The sequence below is a fragment of the Papaver somniferum genome, unplaced genomic scaffold (genome assembly GCF_003573695.1).
Source record: "Papaver somniferum cultivar HN1 unplaced genomic scaffold, ASM357369v1 unplaced-scaffold_10, whole genome shotgun sequence".
Taxonomy (NCBI): domain Eukaryota; kingdom Viridiplantae; phylum Streptophyta; class Magnoliopsida; order Ranunculales; family Papaveraceae; genus Papaver; species Papaver somniferum.
Genome location: NW_020618825.1, coordinates 14324048 through 14344641, shown reverse-complemented (window position 1 = coordinate 14344641; position 20594 = coordinate 14324048). Strand labels below are relative to the sequence as shown.

At 35.5% G+C, this 20594-nt stretch overlaps 1 protein-coding gene, 1 long non-coding RNA gene and 2 pseudogenes across 2 annotated transcripts; 2 read left to right on the top strand and 2 right to left on the bottom strand.

Moving 5' to 3' along the window:
* Positions 1-456: 456 nt before the first annotated feature.
* Positions 457-1416, bottom strand: LOC113326778. Its single transcript, XR_003348529.1, has 3 exons — positions 1392-1416; positions 887-929; positions 457-558 (listed from the first exon to the last, which is right to left on the bottom strand). It is a non-coding gene; the product is annotated as an uncharacterized LOC113326778 (long non-coding RNA).
* A 6394-nt stretch (positions 1417-7810) lies between these two features.
* LOC113327001 (nodulin-26-like) lies at positions 7811-9378 on the top strand. The gene is made up of 5 exons (XM_026574650.1): positions 7811-8126; positions 8266-8496; positions 8583-8780; positions 8903-8964; positions 9116-9378. Exons 1-5 carry the CDS (start codon positions 7935-7937, stop codon positions 9297-9299), a joined length of 867 nt encoding a protein of 288 aa, XP_026430435.1. The 5' UTR covers positions 7811-7934; the 3' UTR covers positions 9300-9378.
* Positions 9344-11032, bottom strand: LOC113326402 (annotated as a pseudogene).
* A 2402-nt stretch (positions 11033-13434) lies between these two features.
* On the top strand, positions 13435-16568 carry LOC113326401 (annotated as a pseudogene).
* The last annotated feature ends 4026 nt before the right edge of the window (positions 16569-20594 follow it).

Here is a 20594-nt window from a genome sequence, read left to right as displayed (position 1 = left end):
ATGGATTTTGTAGAAACTTACAGGTAATGGATTTTTTACGGCTTAGTAACAAATCATTCTTAGTTTTAAGTAATACAGGATTAATGATAATACTAATTGGCTTTCTTATGGCTTAGAAACAAATCAAGCTTGGTTTGAGTAGAACAATATCAATGATCATACTAATGTGGGATCACCAATGTGTAATCCAGTTTATTGCTCATCAGGCTACAATGTCAAAGTTAATTGAACTGGAAACACCTAGATTCGAAACACACAGACCAAGGCTTTTCAATTATATACTGAAGAAAAGTTACTTGCCTAAATCCTAACCCATCCATACTTAAATAGAAAACCCTACGAATATACATATCATATGAAAAATATAAGGGTAACATAAGATACAGAAATAAACCAATTGAAATCAAGATAAATACAAGAAGATCAGACACATTATGTTAGAAGTGAAATAATCTTAACCCTTGAATCCTCTTTCAAGTAACATAGCACACAGGTCCTTTAGCCTTCTAGGAACCAAATAAATATTTTCTAGATAGGTGTCCAATTCAGATGCTCTTCCTGTAAAGTGTGAATGAAGAAGTTGTAAGAGGAAATAACATTATAATGAACCTACAAACAACCTTAGCTAGTCTACTAAAGCTAAATAATAGTTCCAACTTTAGCACCCACACATTACCAGATCACCGGTAATAGTAACAACTATGATCTGAGCAAATAATGTATTTGGTTGTGAAGTGGACGTACTAGTTCTTGTCTTGGCTAATAAGACGGATTCTGGCTCTGTAATTGTTTTTTCCCTCTATATTCATTATAATGACGCAATACAATCAGATAACATCCAACCAAAGATATAAGAAATTATATCAGAAATTAAATGAGCATATACCTCTCCTTCGCTTGAATTTGACTTGAAACCTCTTGAAGTAAGCCTACACACAGAAATTTGATTTATATTAAGTGCAAATTCTCGTGAACACAAAAAAAAATGAACAAAATCAAAAGATGATTTCAGTTACAATTCCATACAGCCAAACCAAAACCAGGCAATAATCGGAAATAGATATCAGCAAACCCAAAGAGATATTTATGTTATACAACCCTTTCTCATCTAAGAAATCGATGCATACATACTTAGCCACATAAATAATCATAGAATCTGAACATCATTCTAGCACAAATGAAAACCTATGGAACCCGATCTAGAAAAAAAATCTAGGGTTTATGTTAAGAGCAGCACACATCAAAATCCAATCTACAAATCACTACTTTTACCATCCAGGAATATAAAATCACTACTAGATATACAAACAATCAGTTCTTAAGCATACACTTACAGGCATTTACGAATCAATTATCAAATTAAATAAACCCTAATTAAAGCTTAAGGTTACCTTTTATGCTGATTTTGAATCCACCACTCGAATCAGTATTATTACCAAAAACGATTCTTTGATTAATCCCTTCTGCTCTCGATCACAAAACCTTAATCTTGCCTCTCAAATCACATAGAAAAAAAAAAGCGAGTTTATAATGAAAATCGTTCTCTTCTGGAAAATGAGTTGAGCAACGAACTTGAATTACCAACGACTATTTCTTTTTCCTATAAATACAACAGTAGCTTTGATTCTCAACCAAACCAACAGATTTCTTTGTAGCCAACAATATCCACCATGTTTTCTAAAGAAAAAGCGAAGCAAATATTATGTGTCGAAGGAAAATATGTTTGTCCATACATTTCATGGATAACCACAATATGATGCAATTCCTTTGGATGTATTCAAAGTGTACGCGGGAAGGTTGTTCACGCATCAGAATGGTGATTGAATCACAATGTGAAAGCTCAAGTATTTGCAATGTCCAGATCCCAACTGTCCATAGGAACACATGCTAGATGATGCTATGTAGGTTAAAGAAGAAGAAGAAGTTGTTACACTCTGCAGAAACTTCAAACTTAAAGCCAAATTGAAAAAGAAGTTGTTACACTGCGAGCATTGTGGAGATGAAGATCACGAATACAAACATTGTCCATGGAGAATTAGTGGATGCTAAAAGCTTGATTTTAGGAATTTCTTAAAGACCCGCAAGCTCGTCAACGCTATTAGACCGTTCAGGCATCGATTTAGAGATATCAAGAGACGAATTAGCCGCTAATAACTCGATTAGTTTAACACGAACGTTCATTAATAGAAATTAATCTAACAACAATGTAGATACGAAAGTAGTACCAACTGATAGATCTTGAAAAGTTACGCGGAATGGACTACTTGAACGTGTCAATCGGATACTAGACGAAAAAGAAATATCGGAATTGGGAGAAGGGCAAAATAGTATTTTTTTCAGACACGTTGTGGCTGCCCTTATAAAATCAAGTGGGTGTCCTAGTAATCCCTTTTGTCTTATCATCTACGCAAGCTCGAGGAAATCATTTATTTCTTTTCTTTTCTTCTTCTTTCTTCTTCTTCTTTCTCTTTCTCTCTTCTCTTCTCTGCTTCTTTTGTTCTTCGGCCGAGTGATGATTTTAGAAAACAAATTAGTTATTGGGAGATCAAATAAAGAGGGTAATGATTGTGTAGTAATTGTTGGTGGTGGTATTAATTAGGGTAGATGATTCAGAATCGGTTAAAAAGGTAAATCAGAGAGTTCGAGTTAGGGTTTTCTGAATTTGGTTTATCTTCTGAGTTTGTGTAGAACGAGAACGATATCGAGTTGTAACAACTGAAGATTAAGAGGGAGGATGATGAATTGGTGAGATGAAGCAGTTCTGGTGAAGAATCATAAGGAAGGTAATTTAAATTCGTTTAATTAGGGTTTCATCTATTTGAACATGTGTAAGTAAAATTGGGTAGGAATTGATAAATCTTAACTGGGTTTGTTTCGAATTGAAGTTAGGAAGAATCAATTTTGGTTTTATTGGGATATTGAGAGTCACAGATTAGGTTTCTTTCTATTTTTCCCCAAATTAAGAACTACGGTATCATAAGGAGTTCAAAGAAGAATAGGAAGATGAAGTTGGTGTTCTAGGGGATTTATTTGAGATGGGTCTCATACGAATCAGAATATACAGATCAAAAGTGGTTTGAAATTGATAATTAGGGTTTCCGCAAATTGAATTGGAACTGAATTGAGGGGTTGTGGTCTGGATGTATGTCAAATTACAGGGAATTGGTATATCTGGTTATGCAGGAATGAGTAATTTGAACTGGCTGAGTTGATGATGTTGTTGCTGGGATATGATTGTGAATAAGATTGAAATTGAGATGCTATTCAGTTAGTGGAACTGGAGAAAGAATTGTATTACAGTGAACTGATTATAGAGGCAGTCCAGGCCTAGATGGAGTTTGATTGTGCATGTGAAATGAAAATGGAGTTGAGATTGTTTTACAGGGTATGGTATGAGTTACAGTTAAAGATATGAATGTATGGATTTGTTGTCGCTGCAATTACGGAAATAGAGATAGAAGGTGTATCTGGAATTGGAACTGAAATTGCAGTTGTAGGTTGGGTTCATGTTTTTTTCTAAAGTGAAGTTGAATCACAGAGGACAGGGGTTATAGGATGCAAGAATATGTGTAGCTGAAATTGACCAAGGAAATGTGAAGATATCGTTCTAGGTTAATGGTTCTGTAGTGTTGAAAGAATACATGGTTGACTATTCTGGTGGTGGATGTCAGTGAAGTTGTAAAGATGTTATGAAAAGATGCTGATACAGAGTTGCAGGTGAAAGAGTGGTGGTAGATAGACATGAATCTGTGTTGAGATGAACTTTGAGTGTAGATATAGTGGTGTAGAGTTGATAGTGAAGTTCGTGAAGCTATAATTGTATGTTGAGTTGGGAGAGTAGAAAATATGTGGTAGTGGTGATTGTGTGGTCACAGTTGGTAGCCTCTTTGGAAGCTTGTAGCTACTGCAATTGCAGGTAACCAAAGTTTAAAGTTGTAATTGAATCTGGAGTTTGTTTTTAATGAATGAATTGTTTACAATGTTACTTTTTATAGAAGCAGGTTGGTAGAGGTTGTATCTATATTTGAATTAGGCTTGTTAGTCATCCCAGTCAGTTTAGCTGACTTAACCTTATGGCCTGATTCAGTCAATCTGACTGAGTCGAGTTAACCCTATTAAACTGAGTTGACTCGGTTTGACTCAGTTGACCGAGTTAGACAATAGACCTGACCTTGACCATTTGACTGTTGGTTTGACTTTGGACTAGTTTCCTATTTTGTTGAATTGGACCGTTCTGGTCTGAATTAGACTTTGGTTTCTTCTACAAAGTTGTAGATATTCATAAGATTTAGTTAATGGACTATATAATCAAGTAACCTAATTGAATTAGTAAACCTTATCTATGCTAAAGATAGTGAACGAAAAGGTGTAGAATCGTAAATGGGCTTAGAACCATTAGATAAATTTGTATGATTCTTGTATGAGACATCTTGGCTACATTCTTAGAGTTCTTGTGTGATTAACAGTTAGTCTTTATTAATAACGATCGATTCAAAGGATGAACCAGTGAATCGTGGATCTCGAGGTAGGCGTGTCTTGGCATCACAAGAGTTGAGAATCTATATTTAACTCTTATGTAACCATTGTTGTTTGTTTTACAAAAGTTCATGTTTAACAAACTCATGCATTGTCTGGTTGTGATTTCCATGCATTGTTTAACTTTGAATTATGAAAGTTCTGTTATTTCTTTTAATCTTTCCATTGGTTGGAAAGGAGTTGGAATGCTTTGTTTGTCTTCATGAATTGTTTGGGAAATAAGAATTTCCATTTGAATGTTTGGAAATAAGAATTTCCATCTGTGGTATATAGGATACTGCTCCTTCTTTTATACCTACTTACTTTCGAGCTTTTATGCAATGTCTAGGGCGATACACCACAATATTATTATCTAGGTGCTGGAATTTCGCATTGAATATTATACATTGTTTGACGAAGGAGTTAGTTCCATATACATGATTGTTTATTTCTGTGAATTGGTTGCCATTTAATGTTTAGGAAAAACATGTACTGTTTTATAGACCATTCTAGTGATTACTTGAAAGTTAAATGTTATTCCTACTGGGCACCCTTTTTAGGGATGATATGCTCACCCATACCCACTTTCAGTTTCATAGATAAAGTAGAGTTGCGCAACGGAAGTTTCGGGAAGTTGAGTCCGTTAGTTGGTTAACTTTGGTTATGTTTATTATGTTGTTTATTCTTTGTAAACCAAATGACTATTGTATATGTATCATTTGAGAGGAGTTCTTGTATATATGTATATTTCAGAACGGAGCTAGTTTTTGGGTTAAGTTTTGTAGCCGAATTTCTTAATTGATTGTTTAAGTAAATGATTTAGATTTTTAGTGCCTCTTTATTTAGTTAATCTCTTGAATTATTCAGCTGCTAACTTTGGGGGCGCTATAAATTTCATACATTTATACACTTCTACAGAAGAAGACACATACGGAAGGCATTTCTGGAAATGTCTTGGGTGTTTTTTTGGTGGAGTGGGCTGATTAAACTGTGGGATAATCGATTCACGATGGTATTATGTTTTTAGTTTGGTGTTATGTTGTGTTATGATTATCTAATCAAACCAAAATTTCTTCACATTTGCACTATTAATATCATTAATAATTTCAACCTTTCTTATAAATAAGAACATACTAGATTGGACTAAACCAACTACATCAGATTAAAGCAAATACATTACATTAAAGCCACTGCGACATAACACTCGATTAAAATCCTCATTTAATAGCCGTCTTCTAGAATTCCTAAGATGCTGAAGGGGTTGAATCTGTTGAGCACCCTAAGAATGTTGAAACAAGCTTGGAAGGCGAAAGGGCTGCCGTGGGATACTTTCCACATCGCTAGTGTTCTCGATTCCACTTCATTTACACCTTCACAGTCCAGTTTATTTTAGTGATTGTCAACAAGTTGACCTATGAATTCTGATATTTCCCACTAATTACACTAAAACGATGCGACAATCCGGAGGTGTCTCGCGAATAAATATTCCCCGTTTCAGCGACGAACGTTATAAAAAATTTCTCCTAGAGAGTGAGCATCGATTCAGATATCGTCTCATTGATAGCATCTTGTGTCATGTGTGAAAAATATAGACTCTACAAATAGTTAAATCCTCTTGTTGACGGTATTTAGTACCAAAAACTCTAGTAGACACTCTGTGGGGAATTTTTATAGATGATTTGTGAGTGAAGAGATTTAGATTGTGTAGAATGTGTGGAGTTGAAATGAAGAGTATTTATAAAACTCAAAATTCTAATCGTTGGATGAACAGTTTTTCTAGCCGTTCAGATTTAGCCGTTGGAGGTTGAATATTTCCGCTAGAGGTTTACTGTCGCCCGCTAACGAGTTGTCACAATCATCGCGGTTTCAATACCCCGCCAGCGGGTTTCCTTGATACGCGCGACTACTGTACGTCCGCAGTGAACAAACCAACAAATTTGTTGGTTTGTCCATCCATTTTTCATGTTTGTTAAGTTCATAGTGGGAGTAAAATAAACAAATTCTTAATTTGTTCATTCTATAGGAACTGCGTTTAGCGTATTAGTGTTTTTAGGTGGTTATGCAAGTGGGGACAACTGAGATTAGGCATGCTTAGCCGCGACAAATTGATTTCCAAAATTCTGTTACCGTGAAAAGAATGATGGTTAATGAAAGGAACTGGCTTGACAAACTGTGTTGTGAGACTGTTGTGCTGAGTCTTAGTTTTTTTTTTATTCATCACTTTTGACTAGGTCAATGGCTTTGACAAAAGTAAGTGTTCATTTTTGGGACAAACTTTCTTAATTAATTCGGAAAATGGGTCATTTGTCCAAATATTTTTAAAACATGGTTCTAATGGACGAGTAAAAAATTAATATGGGTGAAATTGACACGGAAAAAATAGCAAGAATGAAACTGAATTCATCCTGGATTAAACTTAAAAAAGAGCGAGGATGAAACTGGATGCATCCTGATGTAAATTATAAATAAGAAAAAATGTTTGAAAATGGGCAGGATGAAACTGTTTACATCCTGGCTATTTTTACATTTTTGTCCATTTAAACAGTATCAAATTTTACATGTCTTTTTCATCCAGGCATTGTCATTAGTGAATTAATTGACCAATTTTGTGTAATTAATTGTCGTTTGCGAATAATTCATTTTTTTTTAATAATAAAGTCTTTATCATGATCAAACACAAAAATTGGGATTAAGACAAATAATTCAAATAAAATAAAGATCAAGTACAAAAATATAAAATTGAAGTCAAACATTTAATTTGGATCAAGATTAAGTACAAAATCAACTCAAAATCAAAATCCAAGCTATATCAAGATCAAATACAAAAGTCAGGTCAATATCAAACATTTAAACTGAATTGAGATCAAACATCCGCATAAAATAAAGATTAAATGAAAAAAAAAATTAAATTAAGATGAAACCTTCAAACACAATCAAAATCCTATAAAAAATTTAAATTAAGATCTAACATCCAAATTGAATCAAGATAAGTAAAAAAGTTAACTCTCTTAAAGTTGGGACTTATTTGGTCAAATACGTTGACCAATTCTCCCACGGTGAAAAGTATGGTGAGGATCCAGAAAATGTAGAATTTTGCACGTATAGCCCTGCCAGTACGTGGTGTAGTGTAATGCTTACCAATTCGATCCAATATTTAAAAAATAAGTTGATGAAACTTAATTATCTTCAATATAAACAAATGGCAGGATCTTTCAATTGTATATATCTTTTTCAACTTCATATTCAAATATTAAGTTGAAACTTGATTAGTTCAATAATTTTTGATACAGTTGACTTCCATCATTCATCTCCCCCTTTGGTGTCATGAACTCCATACACTGGTTTCTCTGATCTCTAAATCATTTTTCTTCATCGTGTCATCGTACGTCTTGTTACATTAGGTCTCTATCATTGCAGTCATGGCTGAGATTTCAATGTCTAATACTAACAACACCAATGGATCTTATTCAAACCGGACGAATTCTTCTGTACCAAGCGCTATTGTTCCTATCAACGATCTAAACTCGTCCGGAAACAACAACGATCACCCCGTACCGTCAACAACCAACAAAGAATCCAGCTCTTGTTTCTCTTTACCATTCTTCCAGAAGGTATATTCATTTAAATTTCCACCTCTTTTTTCCATGTTTTTTTGTTTTGTTTTTTTGACATACTGATGTTTAAATATAGAGAAGCTTTACAACTCTGATAATTACTAAATTTAATTTAACGAATGACTGACGGACGCAGTTGATTGCCGAAGGAATTGGAACATTTTTCATGATATTCGCTGGATGTGCTGCGGTGAACGTGAATTTAAACAATGATAAGGTTGTGACTTTGCCTGGAATTGCTCTAACTTGGGGGCTTGCTGTGATGGTGATGATTTATGCTCTTGGATATATTTCTGGTGCCCACTTTAATCCTGCTGTTACTATCGCCTTTGCCACTTGTGGTTGCGGAAAGTTTCCATGGAAACAGGTACCCCGCATTTGCAATTCGCCACTTTTTTCAGAAGTTTCAAGTCATGCATATATGATATATCTTGTTTGCATATTTTCTTTTAGGTACCTGGCTATGTATTAGCTCAAGTTGCTGGTTCAACACTTGCAATTGGAACCTTAAGACTATTATTCCAAGGGAATCAAGACCATTTCCTGGGAACAGTACCGGATGGATCAAATATGCAGTCTTTAGTTCTTGAGTTTATCACAACTTTCTACCTCATGCTTGTAATTTGTAGTGTCGCTACAGATAGTAGAGCAGTAGGAAAATTTTCCTTTAACCACTTCATTCTACATTTTTCATCGCCTATAATTAGAAAGTGAATTATTAACTTGACCAAATTTAGCAATAAGAGCGTCTTTTATGTATTGGTTTTGTGCAGGTAGGAGAACTTGCTGGCCTTGCTATAGGATCTACCGTAATCGTAAACATACTTTTCTCTGGGTAATTTTATTCATTCACAATTTAATATAGAAATTCTTAACATGTCAAACTTCCATACATCCCTTGGGGACAACAAAACGACCAAAAACTTCGAAAACTTGAGACTTCATTGTGATATCATTTCCCTAATCTTTTCAATTAATCTCTACAGGCCAATTAGCGGAGCATCGTTGAATCCTGCGAGGAGTTTGGGGCCAGCCCTCGTATTTAACCGCTATGAAGGGCTATGGATATACATAATCGGCCCCATTTGTGGAGCTGTAGCAGGTTCTTGGACTTACAGCTTCATCAAGAATGACTGTGCCATACGAAAACTAGGATCAAAATTCTATTGAAACATGAAATCTTGTGTAAATCTAAAACTGTAGTCGTTCGTTCGTCATTTTGCTGGTTCAAAATATATTTGCAGCTTTACTACTGTTTGCAACGGGCGATAAACTGCTAATTGTAAGACATTCATTACTGTTTGCAACAGGCAATAAGCCCCAATAACAGCGGAAGAAGACACTAGATATATAACACTGTAATCAAGACACACGACCAGCCATGTATGTAAAGACATATATATAATACAAGTTTGAATACCCTATCCCTTAATAGCAATGCACAGTTTATCACAACATTAGTTAATTGAAGACAAGCTACATATCGTGATCTTCTAGGATTCAGTTGAGCAGAGCAGTTCGAGCTTTATTAGTAGGTAGGACTCCTACAACATCAATACCATTCTTCTCTGAGATTTTAATATGAATACCGTAAAACTGCCATCTGAACCTTGGCAAAGTCGGTTCCGGCACAAAATCTCATGCCACCTCCAAAAGCCATGAAATCCTTAGATGCGCCTAAGTCCGCTCCCTGTAACTAACATATTATGATGAGAGAGAGGGATAGAGTACATCTTTCGTAGCCTATGGTTTAAAAAGGTTTGAGAAAATAGAAAACTATACTGACATCCCATCTCTTGGGACAGAACTCCAACGGATCTTTGTATGCCACAGGATTCAAATGCACTGCAGGAGGGCTGACCATAACAGTCCAGCCTGCTGGACTTAAGTGTCCTGCCATGAGTCATTTGGCTGATATCAAGGCACTGAAAAACTGATACTTATGTTATCTTTTATAGTTACCGGTAGGATATAGCTGGTAATCAACCTTTTATTTCTATGTCTGTCAATGATTTCCTGAAAATGAATGGGCGATGTTCGCTAGTCTGACTGTTTCATTTATAACCTGCAATTTTTGGTGGATTGGTGCTCAAATATCACGGTCTAAGCAGTTATCAGCTACAAGTACAATTACATCTAGCAGCTCGTAATTAAAAGGTCAGATAACTTTAAAACCTGAGCTGTGAAAGTCATTGACTTATATTTTTTCCATGTTAGTTCTAAATCCATGTTTTCTCTGTTTCGAATAATGGCCTCATGTTCGTCTTGAGTCTCCTGACAAGTGATGACTGATCAAGTTAGAATTTCAAAACTAGAAATTTGGAAACTGGAATAACTACAGAAATATAATAAGCCAAGTAGGCTGAAGTTTTAATTTCACGTACAGTTAATTCCTTAAGAACAGCAGGATGCTCGTTCAGAAATTTGACCGACATCGTTACTGCCAAGGTAGTTGTCTCAAAGCTTGCAAAGAGAAGCAGAAATATTAAGTCTAAAGCAATTTCTTCGGTTACTATTGATCCTTGTTTCTTCAGTTCTTCAAGAACATAATCAAAGAAATCTCCTTTGCTCTCTTCAGGTGCGGCTCGTCTATTCTGTAGCATATCTTTCAAAATTTCCATTGCCTTCCTACGTCCCTAATTAAGCCCAAGTAGACCAACAACTGACAATTAGCAATCTTATAATCATACTGCAAATATAGGATTCCAGATGAAAGTATAGGACCACAGAAGCTTCTAGTTACGTACCTGTAAACATTTGTGGTACGCAGTACCAGGAAAGTCAATGGGGAAAGACATCAATCCTTGTATAAATGCAACAAAATTTTCTTTTAGATTCTCGTTGGACTTGGTTGGATCATATTAATAAGTGATGAGCTTCTTTGCAGTCAGATCAAATATCATCCGCAAAAGACCAAAATAAGCTGCAGTCCAGGTAAGTCTGCACAAGACCCGGTCCGATTTACCTGTACCGACCCGGACCCGAAAGACCCGGTCTCGAACCGACCTGGACCCGGAGTTACCGGTACATGTACCGGTTCTGAATGTTGATACCCGGTATAGACCGGTACAGGTACCGGTTCTGGGCTATTCCCGGTCTGTACCGAACCGAAAAACCCGGTAAATTAGAGCCATTGATATTTTTTAAGATATTACATCCTAGCCGTCCCTTTTAGGTTTAGTCTCATCTTCAACTCCAGGTACAGGTACTGGTCCTGGTCTTGGTACAGGTACAGATACAGGTACAGGTACCTTCGTTATTTTGAACTTAAGTTGTAATGTTGAACTTTATATGTTAAGTTAGTTTGTTGTTAGCCTTTGTGTTTCAAAATTTGGGTAAAAAACCCAGTACCGGTCTGAAACCGGACCGGTCTTACCAGTACAGGTACAAGTCCAGGTACAGGTACACAAATTGAGGAACCGGTCAACTCCGTGTACAGGTACCGGTTCCACCAAAAACCCGGTCCGAACCGGTCCATGTGCAGCTCTAAGTCCAGGAGTTGATAAAGGTTTTTGAAGTTAATATACTTAGGATGAAATACAGATGTACCCCTGTTTTTATATGCACTTTCAAATGTACCCCGTTTTCTTGGATTTATCAGATGTACTCGTGTTTTGACCATTTATTTCGGTAAACGAAATGTTATCCTCATGTCATCGGTTAAGTCGTGAAGGACAACACTGTTTTTTGGCCTAACTTTCAACATGAAGCCAACAATTTAACCACAAATTATATATATATATATATAAAATATATATACAAAATTCAAAAACGTCATGAGTGGTTTATTTTATCAAGTCACTGTCTGTTACGTCGATAAAGATCCGATCATCTTTTATATTTCATTATTGCAGTTTGCAAATAAGAAGGAACCTTCCATTATTATATATATAAAAATAAAAGCATATGCATCTTTAGTTGCAAAAAATGTGCATGCGTTTCATATGAAACATTATTTCATTTTCATAATTGATTGCCAAGTTCAAACTTGAAACAGTATCATCGATCCGATAACCAAATACATGAGGTTACTGAAACTACAATGTCGACATTAAACTACGTCCACTGGTTTCATTAGGTAACAAGGACAGCTTAATTAGTGTTTTCCACTTGCAATGTGAAACCAAACAATATTTTTTGCCTCATCCAAACTGCATTATTAAGTGTATGATTAACCTTTTTAATCTATATATAAGTTTTCGCACATAAGACATTTTATCGTTTTGAACTTAAAATTGTCCCTTGGGCTTTCCAGAGATCAACCAAAGACTATGCAAATAAAAACAATTAATTGATTATCTGACACACTAACTTAACTTAGCCGATGTCAGCAGGAAAAGGTAATTAACGTTCTAATGTTCTAGCTTTGAGTTTCATTTGAATTAGCTTTATCTTTCTCCACAATGCCTTTCAGATACTACTCTATCTGTTCCAAAGACGACTACAGATAAAAATCTTTCGAGGGCGTGTTCGAGATGAAATTTCAAGATTTGAAAGAACTTCACGCGGTATTCAAGCTGTGTTATAACTGAGAGAGCCAGCAAGTAGATAAAGTTTTTTATTTTCCTGTATGTACTTCTTTTTCAATTAATTCATTAACCATATTATATTTGCTCGTATCTTCTTCAACCTCTTTTATTTTATTCATTAACCACTTCACTCTTTAGTCTTTTGTTTGGGGTTGACTAATCCTAGCTCTAGCCCCAAAAAAATCATAAACTTCATCTAAAAACCATTATATTTATTGTATATTTCGTATTTAGTCCACCAAGTACTATGAATTTAGTCCACACATTTATATAGAAATTTTTTAGCCCCCTTCCTTCTATTTTCCGGCTCCGCCCCTCCGCCTAGCTCCCAAATTTATTTTGTTACTAGAGTTTCACGCGGGAGGAAAACTTGGGAGAGGGAAATCCATCTTGTCTCCCAAATTTTCATGCGGGATGAAATGGCACAATAATATTTAATCATTTTTTTCTAATAATTTTTCCTTTATGATCATTCAGCAATAATATTACTGGCCAACGTAACTATTTACTAATTATAGAAAGGGAAAAAAAATCGATCGGCTTCTTCCTGTAGTGTTGGAAAATCCAATCTGATATAAAATAGGAATAATAAAATATAATAAACCTGTAACACGGTGTGATGGTAAGAGTTTAAATATCAATTCTGTAATTTATATCAGTTGGTTTCGTACAAACTGAGTATTAGTTGGGCTATATATAGTATTCTTCATCATCTTCTCCTCTCCATCGCAACCCATTTCTCAGATTTCTCAAACTCTCTATCTTTCTCTCAGATAATGGATTTCTAAGTCGGTTCTTCTCTTGATACATACAAACCCACAAGTGGTGACATGGGTTGTTTAGCTACAACTCATGTATCGACCATAAAATGCACAAAACTAACACCATTATGTTCAGCTGAAGCAACACTAGGAAGATACTTAGCAAGACGTTTAGTGCAGATTGGTGTGAGTGATGTGTTTGGAGTACCTGGTGATTTTAATCTATCATTACTTGATGATCTTATTGCTGAACCTGGACTGAAATTTGTGGGTTGTTGCAATGAACTTAATGCTGGTTATGCTGCGGATGGTTATGCAAGATCACGCGGTGTCAGTGCTTGTGCTGTAACTTTTACTGTTGGTGGGTTAAGTATTTTAAATGCTATTGCTGGTGCTTATAGTGAGAATTTGCCTATAATCTGTATTGTTGGTGGTTCTAATTTTAATGATTATGGTACTAATCGTATCTTACATCATACGATTGGTTTGCCAGATTTTAGTCAAGAACTTCGTTGTTTCCAGACCGTCACTTGTTATCAGGTATGAATTATCTTGTTTTTTGCTATGTTTTTCGGCTGTGTATGATTTGTTGATGATACAATATTTGTGGGTTTTTTATGGTTATTGTTGTTTTTTATCTAGGCGGTTATTAATATCTTGGAAGATGCACATGAAAAAATTGATACCGCCATATCAACGGCTTTGAAAGAAAGCAAACCTGTCTATATCAGTATCAGTTGCAATTTGTCTGCCATACCACATCCTACGTTCAGTCAAGAGCCTATTCCATATTGCTTAGTTCCCAGGTAATAATCTCTAATTACTTGTAGCAACAGTTCATTTTTGTTAGTTACTAGTGCATTCGAATCTGGGGTTGGTTTTACTAGGTTTATGTTTTCTGGATTTGCAGGTTAAGTAATGACATGGGTTTGGAAGCAGCAGTGAATGCTGCAGCAGAGTTCCTGAATAGGGCAGTAAAGCCAGTGATGGTGGCAGGGCCAAAACTAAGGGTTGCCAAGTCTAGCAATGCGTTTCTTGAATTGGCGGATGCTTGTGGTTATGCAGTTGGGGTGATGCCATCAGCGAAAGGACTAATGAAGGAGACTCATCCACATTTCATAGGGACCTACTGGGGTGCAGTCAGCACTGCTTTCTGTGCGGAAATTATCGAATCAGCTGATGCGTATATTTTTGCAGGTCCAATTTTTAATGACTATAGCTCTGTGGGGTACTCACTACTTCTCAAGAAGGAGAAGGCGATTATTGTGCAACCTGACCGGGTTGTGATTGCCAATGGACCTGTGTTTGGATGTGTTTTGATGAAGGAATTCTTAACAGCATTAGCTAAGAAACTTAAGCGAAATACAACTGCTTATGAAAATTACCACAGAATTTATGTCCAAGAAGGGCTTCCACTTCAGGGTTACCCAAAAGAGCCACTGAGGGTCAATATATTGTTCCAACATATTCAAAAGATGCTATCAGGTGACAGTGCTATGATTGTGGAAACAGGTGATTCCTGGTTTAATTGCCAAAAATTGAAATTACCCGAAGGATGCGGGTGAGAAATTTTCATGAATATCATATTCTTCTTATTTTCTCTCTAATAAGCATATATACTTAAATTGGGTTGTCATTGCAGGTATGAATTCCAAATGCAGTACGGGTCCATTGGCTGGTCAGTTGGTGCAACACTTGGATATGCACAGGCTGCAAAGGATAAGCGAGTGATTGCTTGTATTGGTGATGGATGTTTCCAGGTAACTGCACAAGATATATCAACAATGTTGAGGTGTGAGCAGAACCCCATCATCTTTCTGATAAATAATGGTGGCTACACCATCGAAGTTGAGATCCATGACGGACCTTACAATGTGATCAAGAACTGGAACTACACTGCGCTTGTTGATGCTATTCATAACGGCGATGGAAATTGCTGGACTGCCAAGGTACGTGTATTGGCTTTACATTGGGATATCAACTTTATAGTTCGCTTGTGTTGATATAAAAAGTGCGTGGCTGTTAATAGAGTATTAACTTGTTACTTACATACCTGTTTGATGACTACAGGTTCAATGTGAGGAAGATCTGGTGGAAGCTATTGAGACTGTAACTGAAGTTCAGAAGGATTGCCTGTGTTTCATTGAGGTTATAGTTCACAAGGATGATACAAGCAAAGAGTTGCTGGAATGGGGTTCAAGGGTTTCTTCTGCAAACAGTCGCCCACAAATCCTCAGTAAACACATTCCAGGCTTACTGCTTGCACCATTAAGTAATACACACAGTCCAAATTACACAGCTCAGTGTTCGCTTCATCACAGACGCGTCTGTTATTCATTTGTCAAGTCTGTTGTTACTGTTGTGACTCTTTGTCTCCCTCTTGTTTGTTTGCTCTATAGAATCTGTAAGAAATCTCTCTGTGTAAGCACGATTGAGCGTTCTCATTTCAATAAATCAGGTTTTAAGTTCTAAGGAACTCTATCATATAGTATCATACTTAATACGGAGCTAAGTGTAGTTCAGGGGTAGCCCCCGCCTCCCCTGTTTCTGGTTAATTCATTATGAATCCTTGCTGTATTTTTCAGTTTCTATCCTGTAACAGCCATCTCCTTGAAAAATGAAATAAATATGTGTCGTTTGGAAAGTACGAAATCGATTATTTGCTTGACCCTGAGAAAGGGGAATCAAGAGAAAAAGTTTCTGCATCAAATCAGAATCAAGAGAAAGAGGCAGTGACATATACTAATAACTGGAATCAAGCTTTAATAATTGAATCATCAGATTTGTGGGTTCTTGGAGCAGATTGGGAAAAGAAATATCTTGTCGTTTTGCTTTGCCAACTTATTTTGATATCTTTCCCTTTGAGGGAGCAACAATATATCAGATTAAGTCGTTGTTGGCCATCTGTCAATACAGTCCCTATGTCAAGTAAAATTTCAGAGGGTTCTTGGGTTGAAGTCAAAGGTGTTCCATTTCATTATTGGGACATGGATATTTTTGAAAACACTGGTTTCAAGTTTGGTGATTTATTTGAGGTCCATACATCATTTTTATCATGGTCGGATGCATCCGCCATTGGTATTAAGGTGCAAAGCTTTGATCAAAAGTTTCAGTTGGTGCCTTGTGTTCAAACATTTAGAGTCACCTAGCTTTAATGATGTAATGGCATATTGGCCAAAACTTTATTTTGATCACTTCTTTCTTTCTGTTTTTCTTTGTATTCCTTGAGGGTGGTACAAGCCTTTTATACCCTTTTTTTTGATCAATAAGTCTCTTTACCGATCAAAAAACTAATTAAAAATAAACCCTCACAACTTAAGTTTATTATGGCGATATATTGCTTGACACCAATATTAACACGATCTAACTTCAGAGACATATATAGACATTTCTAATAACGTACGATAACTCAGACATACAATGAACCTGACCTATATTATTAATGAGATGCCAAATGCGTTTACTGCTAGTTATTAACTTACTATACAATACATCTTGCTGTTTATGCTCATACTCCGAAGATCTTTAGAGACCTACCATCTCCTATATAAACCACCTTCTAAAGCAATGTACCTACACAAAGAAAATTTTAGTATAGACCAGGTTATACAAAATCTGAGCATTATGAGCAATGACAAGAACCACAATCAGAACAATGGTGGTATTCCTAACAGTAACGGAATGAGTAATGGAGGAGTCGCACGTGATCTCGAAAGGGATCGACGCACAATGCTGTTTACTTTCTCAATGGGACACCCAATTCCTGAGGCAGACCTTGAAACCGTCTTGAATGAGTATGTACTGTATGTGTTTCTTAAAGTTGATATTAATTTGTTCGTTCACTATTTGACTCTCTTTTTCATTCTTCGGTTACTACAGATTTCTTGGCAGTGACGCTGTAGAGACGATTATGATGCAGGAGGTACCCCGTGGAGAACAACCAATGTACGCCTATATTGTTTTTCGTTCTGCGAGTTCCATTGACACCATACTCCATGGGAATGAAGTAGTAATGTTTATCATCGAAGGGAACCATGTCTGGTCAAGGAGATACCTCAGTTGAGGACTCAAGAGTAGAGCGATTCTGGACTGATCAATGATCATAGTCATTGCCGTCCAATTGCTGTAATTTTTTTATTTCTGTCATGGATTATCTCTCTGCTTGAAAAATGAAATAAAGTTGTGTTGTTTGGAAGTTAAAGTTTACGAACAATTATTTTCTTAACGCTATGGTTTACATTTGCTGATTGGTTTGACATGATATATGTTCTTGTCCAAAAACGCAAAAAATAAACATAACTCTTCGTCTTGTCAGAACGATAAGAAATCCTTCGAAGGTCTTTTGTTCTGTAACAAAAAAAAAGTTGGTGACCGTGTCCAATGGTTGTTAGATGACAGACATGCAAGATTGAATACTAGTCTCCACTACCAAATCTTCTAGGGCTAATTATCGTTTAAAACAGTATCTACCAAATAATGCTCAATTTTATGGATCTACCAGATGAACTTCTATATGTAAATCCTAAAATCTTCTAAGGCTAGTTATCGTTTAAAACAGTATCTACCAAATGCTCAACTTCTCTATTAATCTATAAGAAAAATCTTTTATATTAATAGTACATGCTTACATTACAAGTTTTCGTAAGCAATTATGGCAGTATTAATTGATGAGTGTATATTTTTGCAAGACAGGACAGCCTAGATTGGGAATAGATAATACATATACCAGTATAATAAAAAAATAAAAATTATTCATAAAACTAAGTACGTCGCAAGACAAGTCGTGTTAGATCCTACATTAAGATATGTTAGAACAGAACACAATATCTTCATACCAGTTCATTACATATAACCAAATTGATAATATGGCAAATCCGTCAACTGGACAATTTGGCTTCCGTTTTGCTCACCTAGATCAGTAATCTACATAATTAATTTGTTTTATCATACTTTTAAATGCAAAGAATTAATGTTAAAGATACGGGTGCACTTCAAGGAATCATAATTGCAGTGATTCATTTATTCATGAACTTCTACATATAAACCTATTAATGAAGGCTTTATCATCACTAAGAAAAATATTGTACTAAAGTATGATTTCTTTACAAGTATGCTCTCTAAGCAATTACCGCAGTATCAATGATCAGTGTATAAGTTGCACACCATGGTGCGGATTGGGATTAAAAAATATAACCGTTACCGCCTCATTCAAAATTAATTTTAGGTTTCTCTTAGTAGGCAAAGTAACGTACCAAGACAAGTGTATGACCTAATCTAAAATCTGATAAAGTGTCTGTGAATGTTGATCATAAAACGGAATTAACGATATCGAAAATCCGTTTACCCGTAAGCTGCACCTCCAATTTTCCAACCTTATCATACATTGTATGTGCAATTAAAGTAATTACTTTGTGTTATCGCAGTATTAAAATCCTCGTACTATATAGCATGACTATTCTAATTAATATTCTTGTCATCATTATTAAATCTGTAAATGTGCAAAATCTTTGTAAAATAATATTTGAAATTGCTTGTTGTAATACATTCAGCATACAATGAATGTGTAAGAACTCCTACATTATATATACCTTGTTAGGTTTCACCTTCATGGCATCAAAAAAAGAATTGGTTTGTCTAGATTTGTACAAAAAAAACTATGAACGCAATTCCAGCAGTACAATCTCCATTCTGCTATTTATACAAACGTCTAGTCATTGAGTTACGTTGTGACATACTGCTATCCATGAAAGCTATTGCTTTCTGGGTAAGGCTTGAAAATGTCGGGTTCCAAAACATTGTTCCGGTCTGCTAAATATAGACGCTAGTGCATTATTACTAATATTTCAAGAAGCTGTTGGCTGCCTCAACTGCATCGAATCTCCAATAGCTCCATTCTTTTCTCTAACAGGAAATATCATTCAGATTCCATTAACCAAAAGTATGATGTCTCCGAAGGATATCAACTACACATCTCTATACAAAAACAGATCTAGCGCATTGAGACGAATCGCATACGCTGTTAATAAAGTTTATGTCAAGGCATTTGGCGATATAATTCATCATGTGTCTCCAAACATTCCGCCTCCATCAATACCCACAACTCCTCTTCTTCCGAATGAAAATCATTATAAACCTGCAGTTCAAGTTCAAAAGTCTGTTTGGCATGAGGGTTCATCGGTTGAGGATTCATCCCTTTTGGGAAATCCTTTTATTTGGAAGCCTTAAAACAATTATTTTCCTTATGTACGCATAGAATACATTTATTTACATTCATGATTTTTTTTTCTTTATGATATGTGTATCTCTGATCCGGAATGATTTTAGGGGTTCTTATAGACATGCATAAGAAAACCTTTTCTGTAATAAAAATCATTGGAATTTTTTTTCAAAGTTATGCTTTTGATTAGTCAAAGTCTATAATAAGTTCATTTTGCTTTACACCTTTGTTATTCTTTTGGGATGTGAGTGAAATTTTCGAGAGACCAACAAACTTCGATTTATATTTAAACGTGTGCTATGAAATATGAGAGTTAGACCTTTTTTTGAGATTGTTGTTTTGAATTATTTTAGTTTTTAAAGCAACAGTGGTGTCTGACTATCATGTATCACATGATCTCTGCTGGGGAAATGAAATAAAAACGCTGTTCTTTTGGAAAGTTACATTTGTTTAACAAGTGGTTTACATTACTGTTAGGTATGAAATATTCGTCGGTAAAGTTGTTCTGATACAGGTTGTGTTCAATTCTTTATTAACACCGTTAAATATGCTGTTCATCACATAGCAGAAATGATACTAAGGCATATCCGTCTACTGGACAGTTTCATCCCTTCCATTTTGCCCACCTTTATCAGAAATTACCTTAATCACTTTGTGTTAGCGTACTCTTAAATGCATGAACAACGGACGATTTAGGGTCACATGTTATTAGTATACTCATGGTCTATCAGTTTAAAATCTCTTTTAATGCAATTTTCAAAAAAAATAAAAATAAAAATAAAATCTCTTTTGTAGTTCTTCCTCTGCCAAATGAAAATCAAGGAAGTACTAATGTTCCATCTGTTAAAAACATAAGTAATTTGTGACTATTCTAGAAAGCCCAATAAGTAAAGCCCAATAATCATCTGCACTAAATAAAATCCAATACATGCTAGAGTCTTCTAGGCCTTCTTTACAT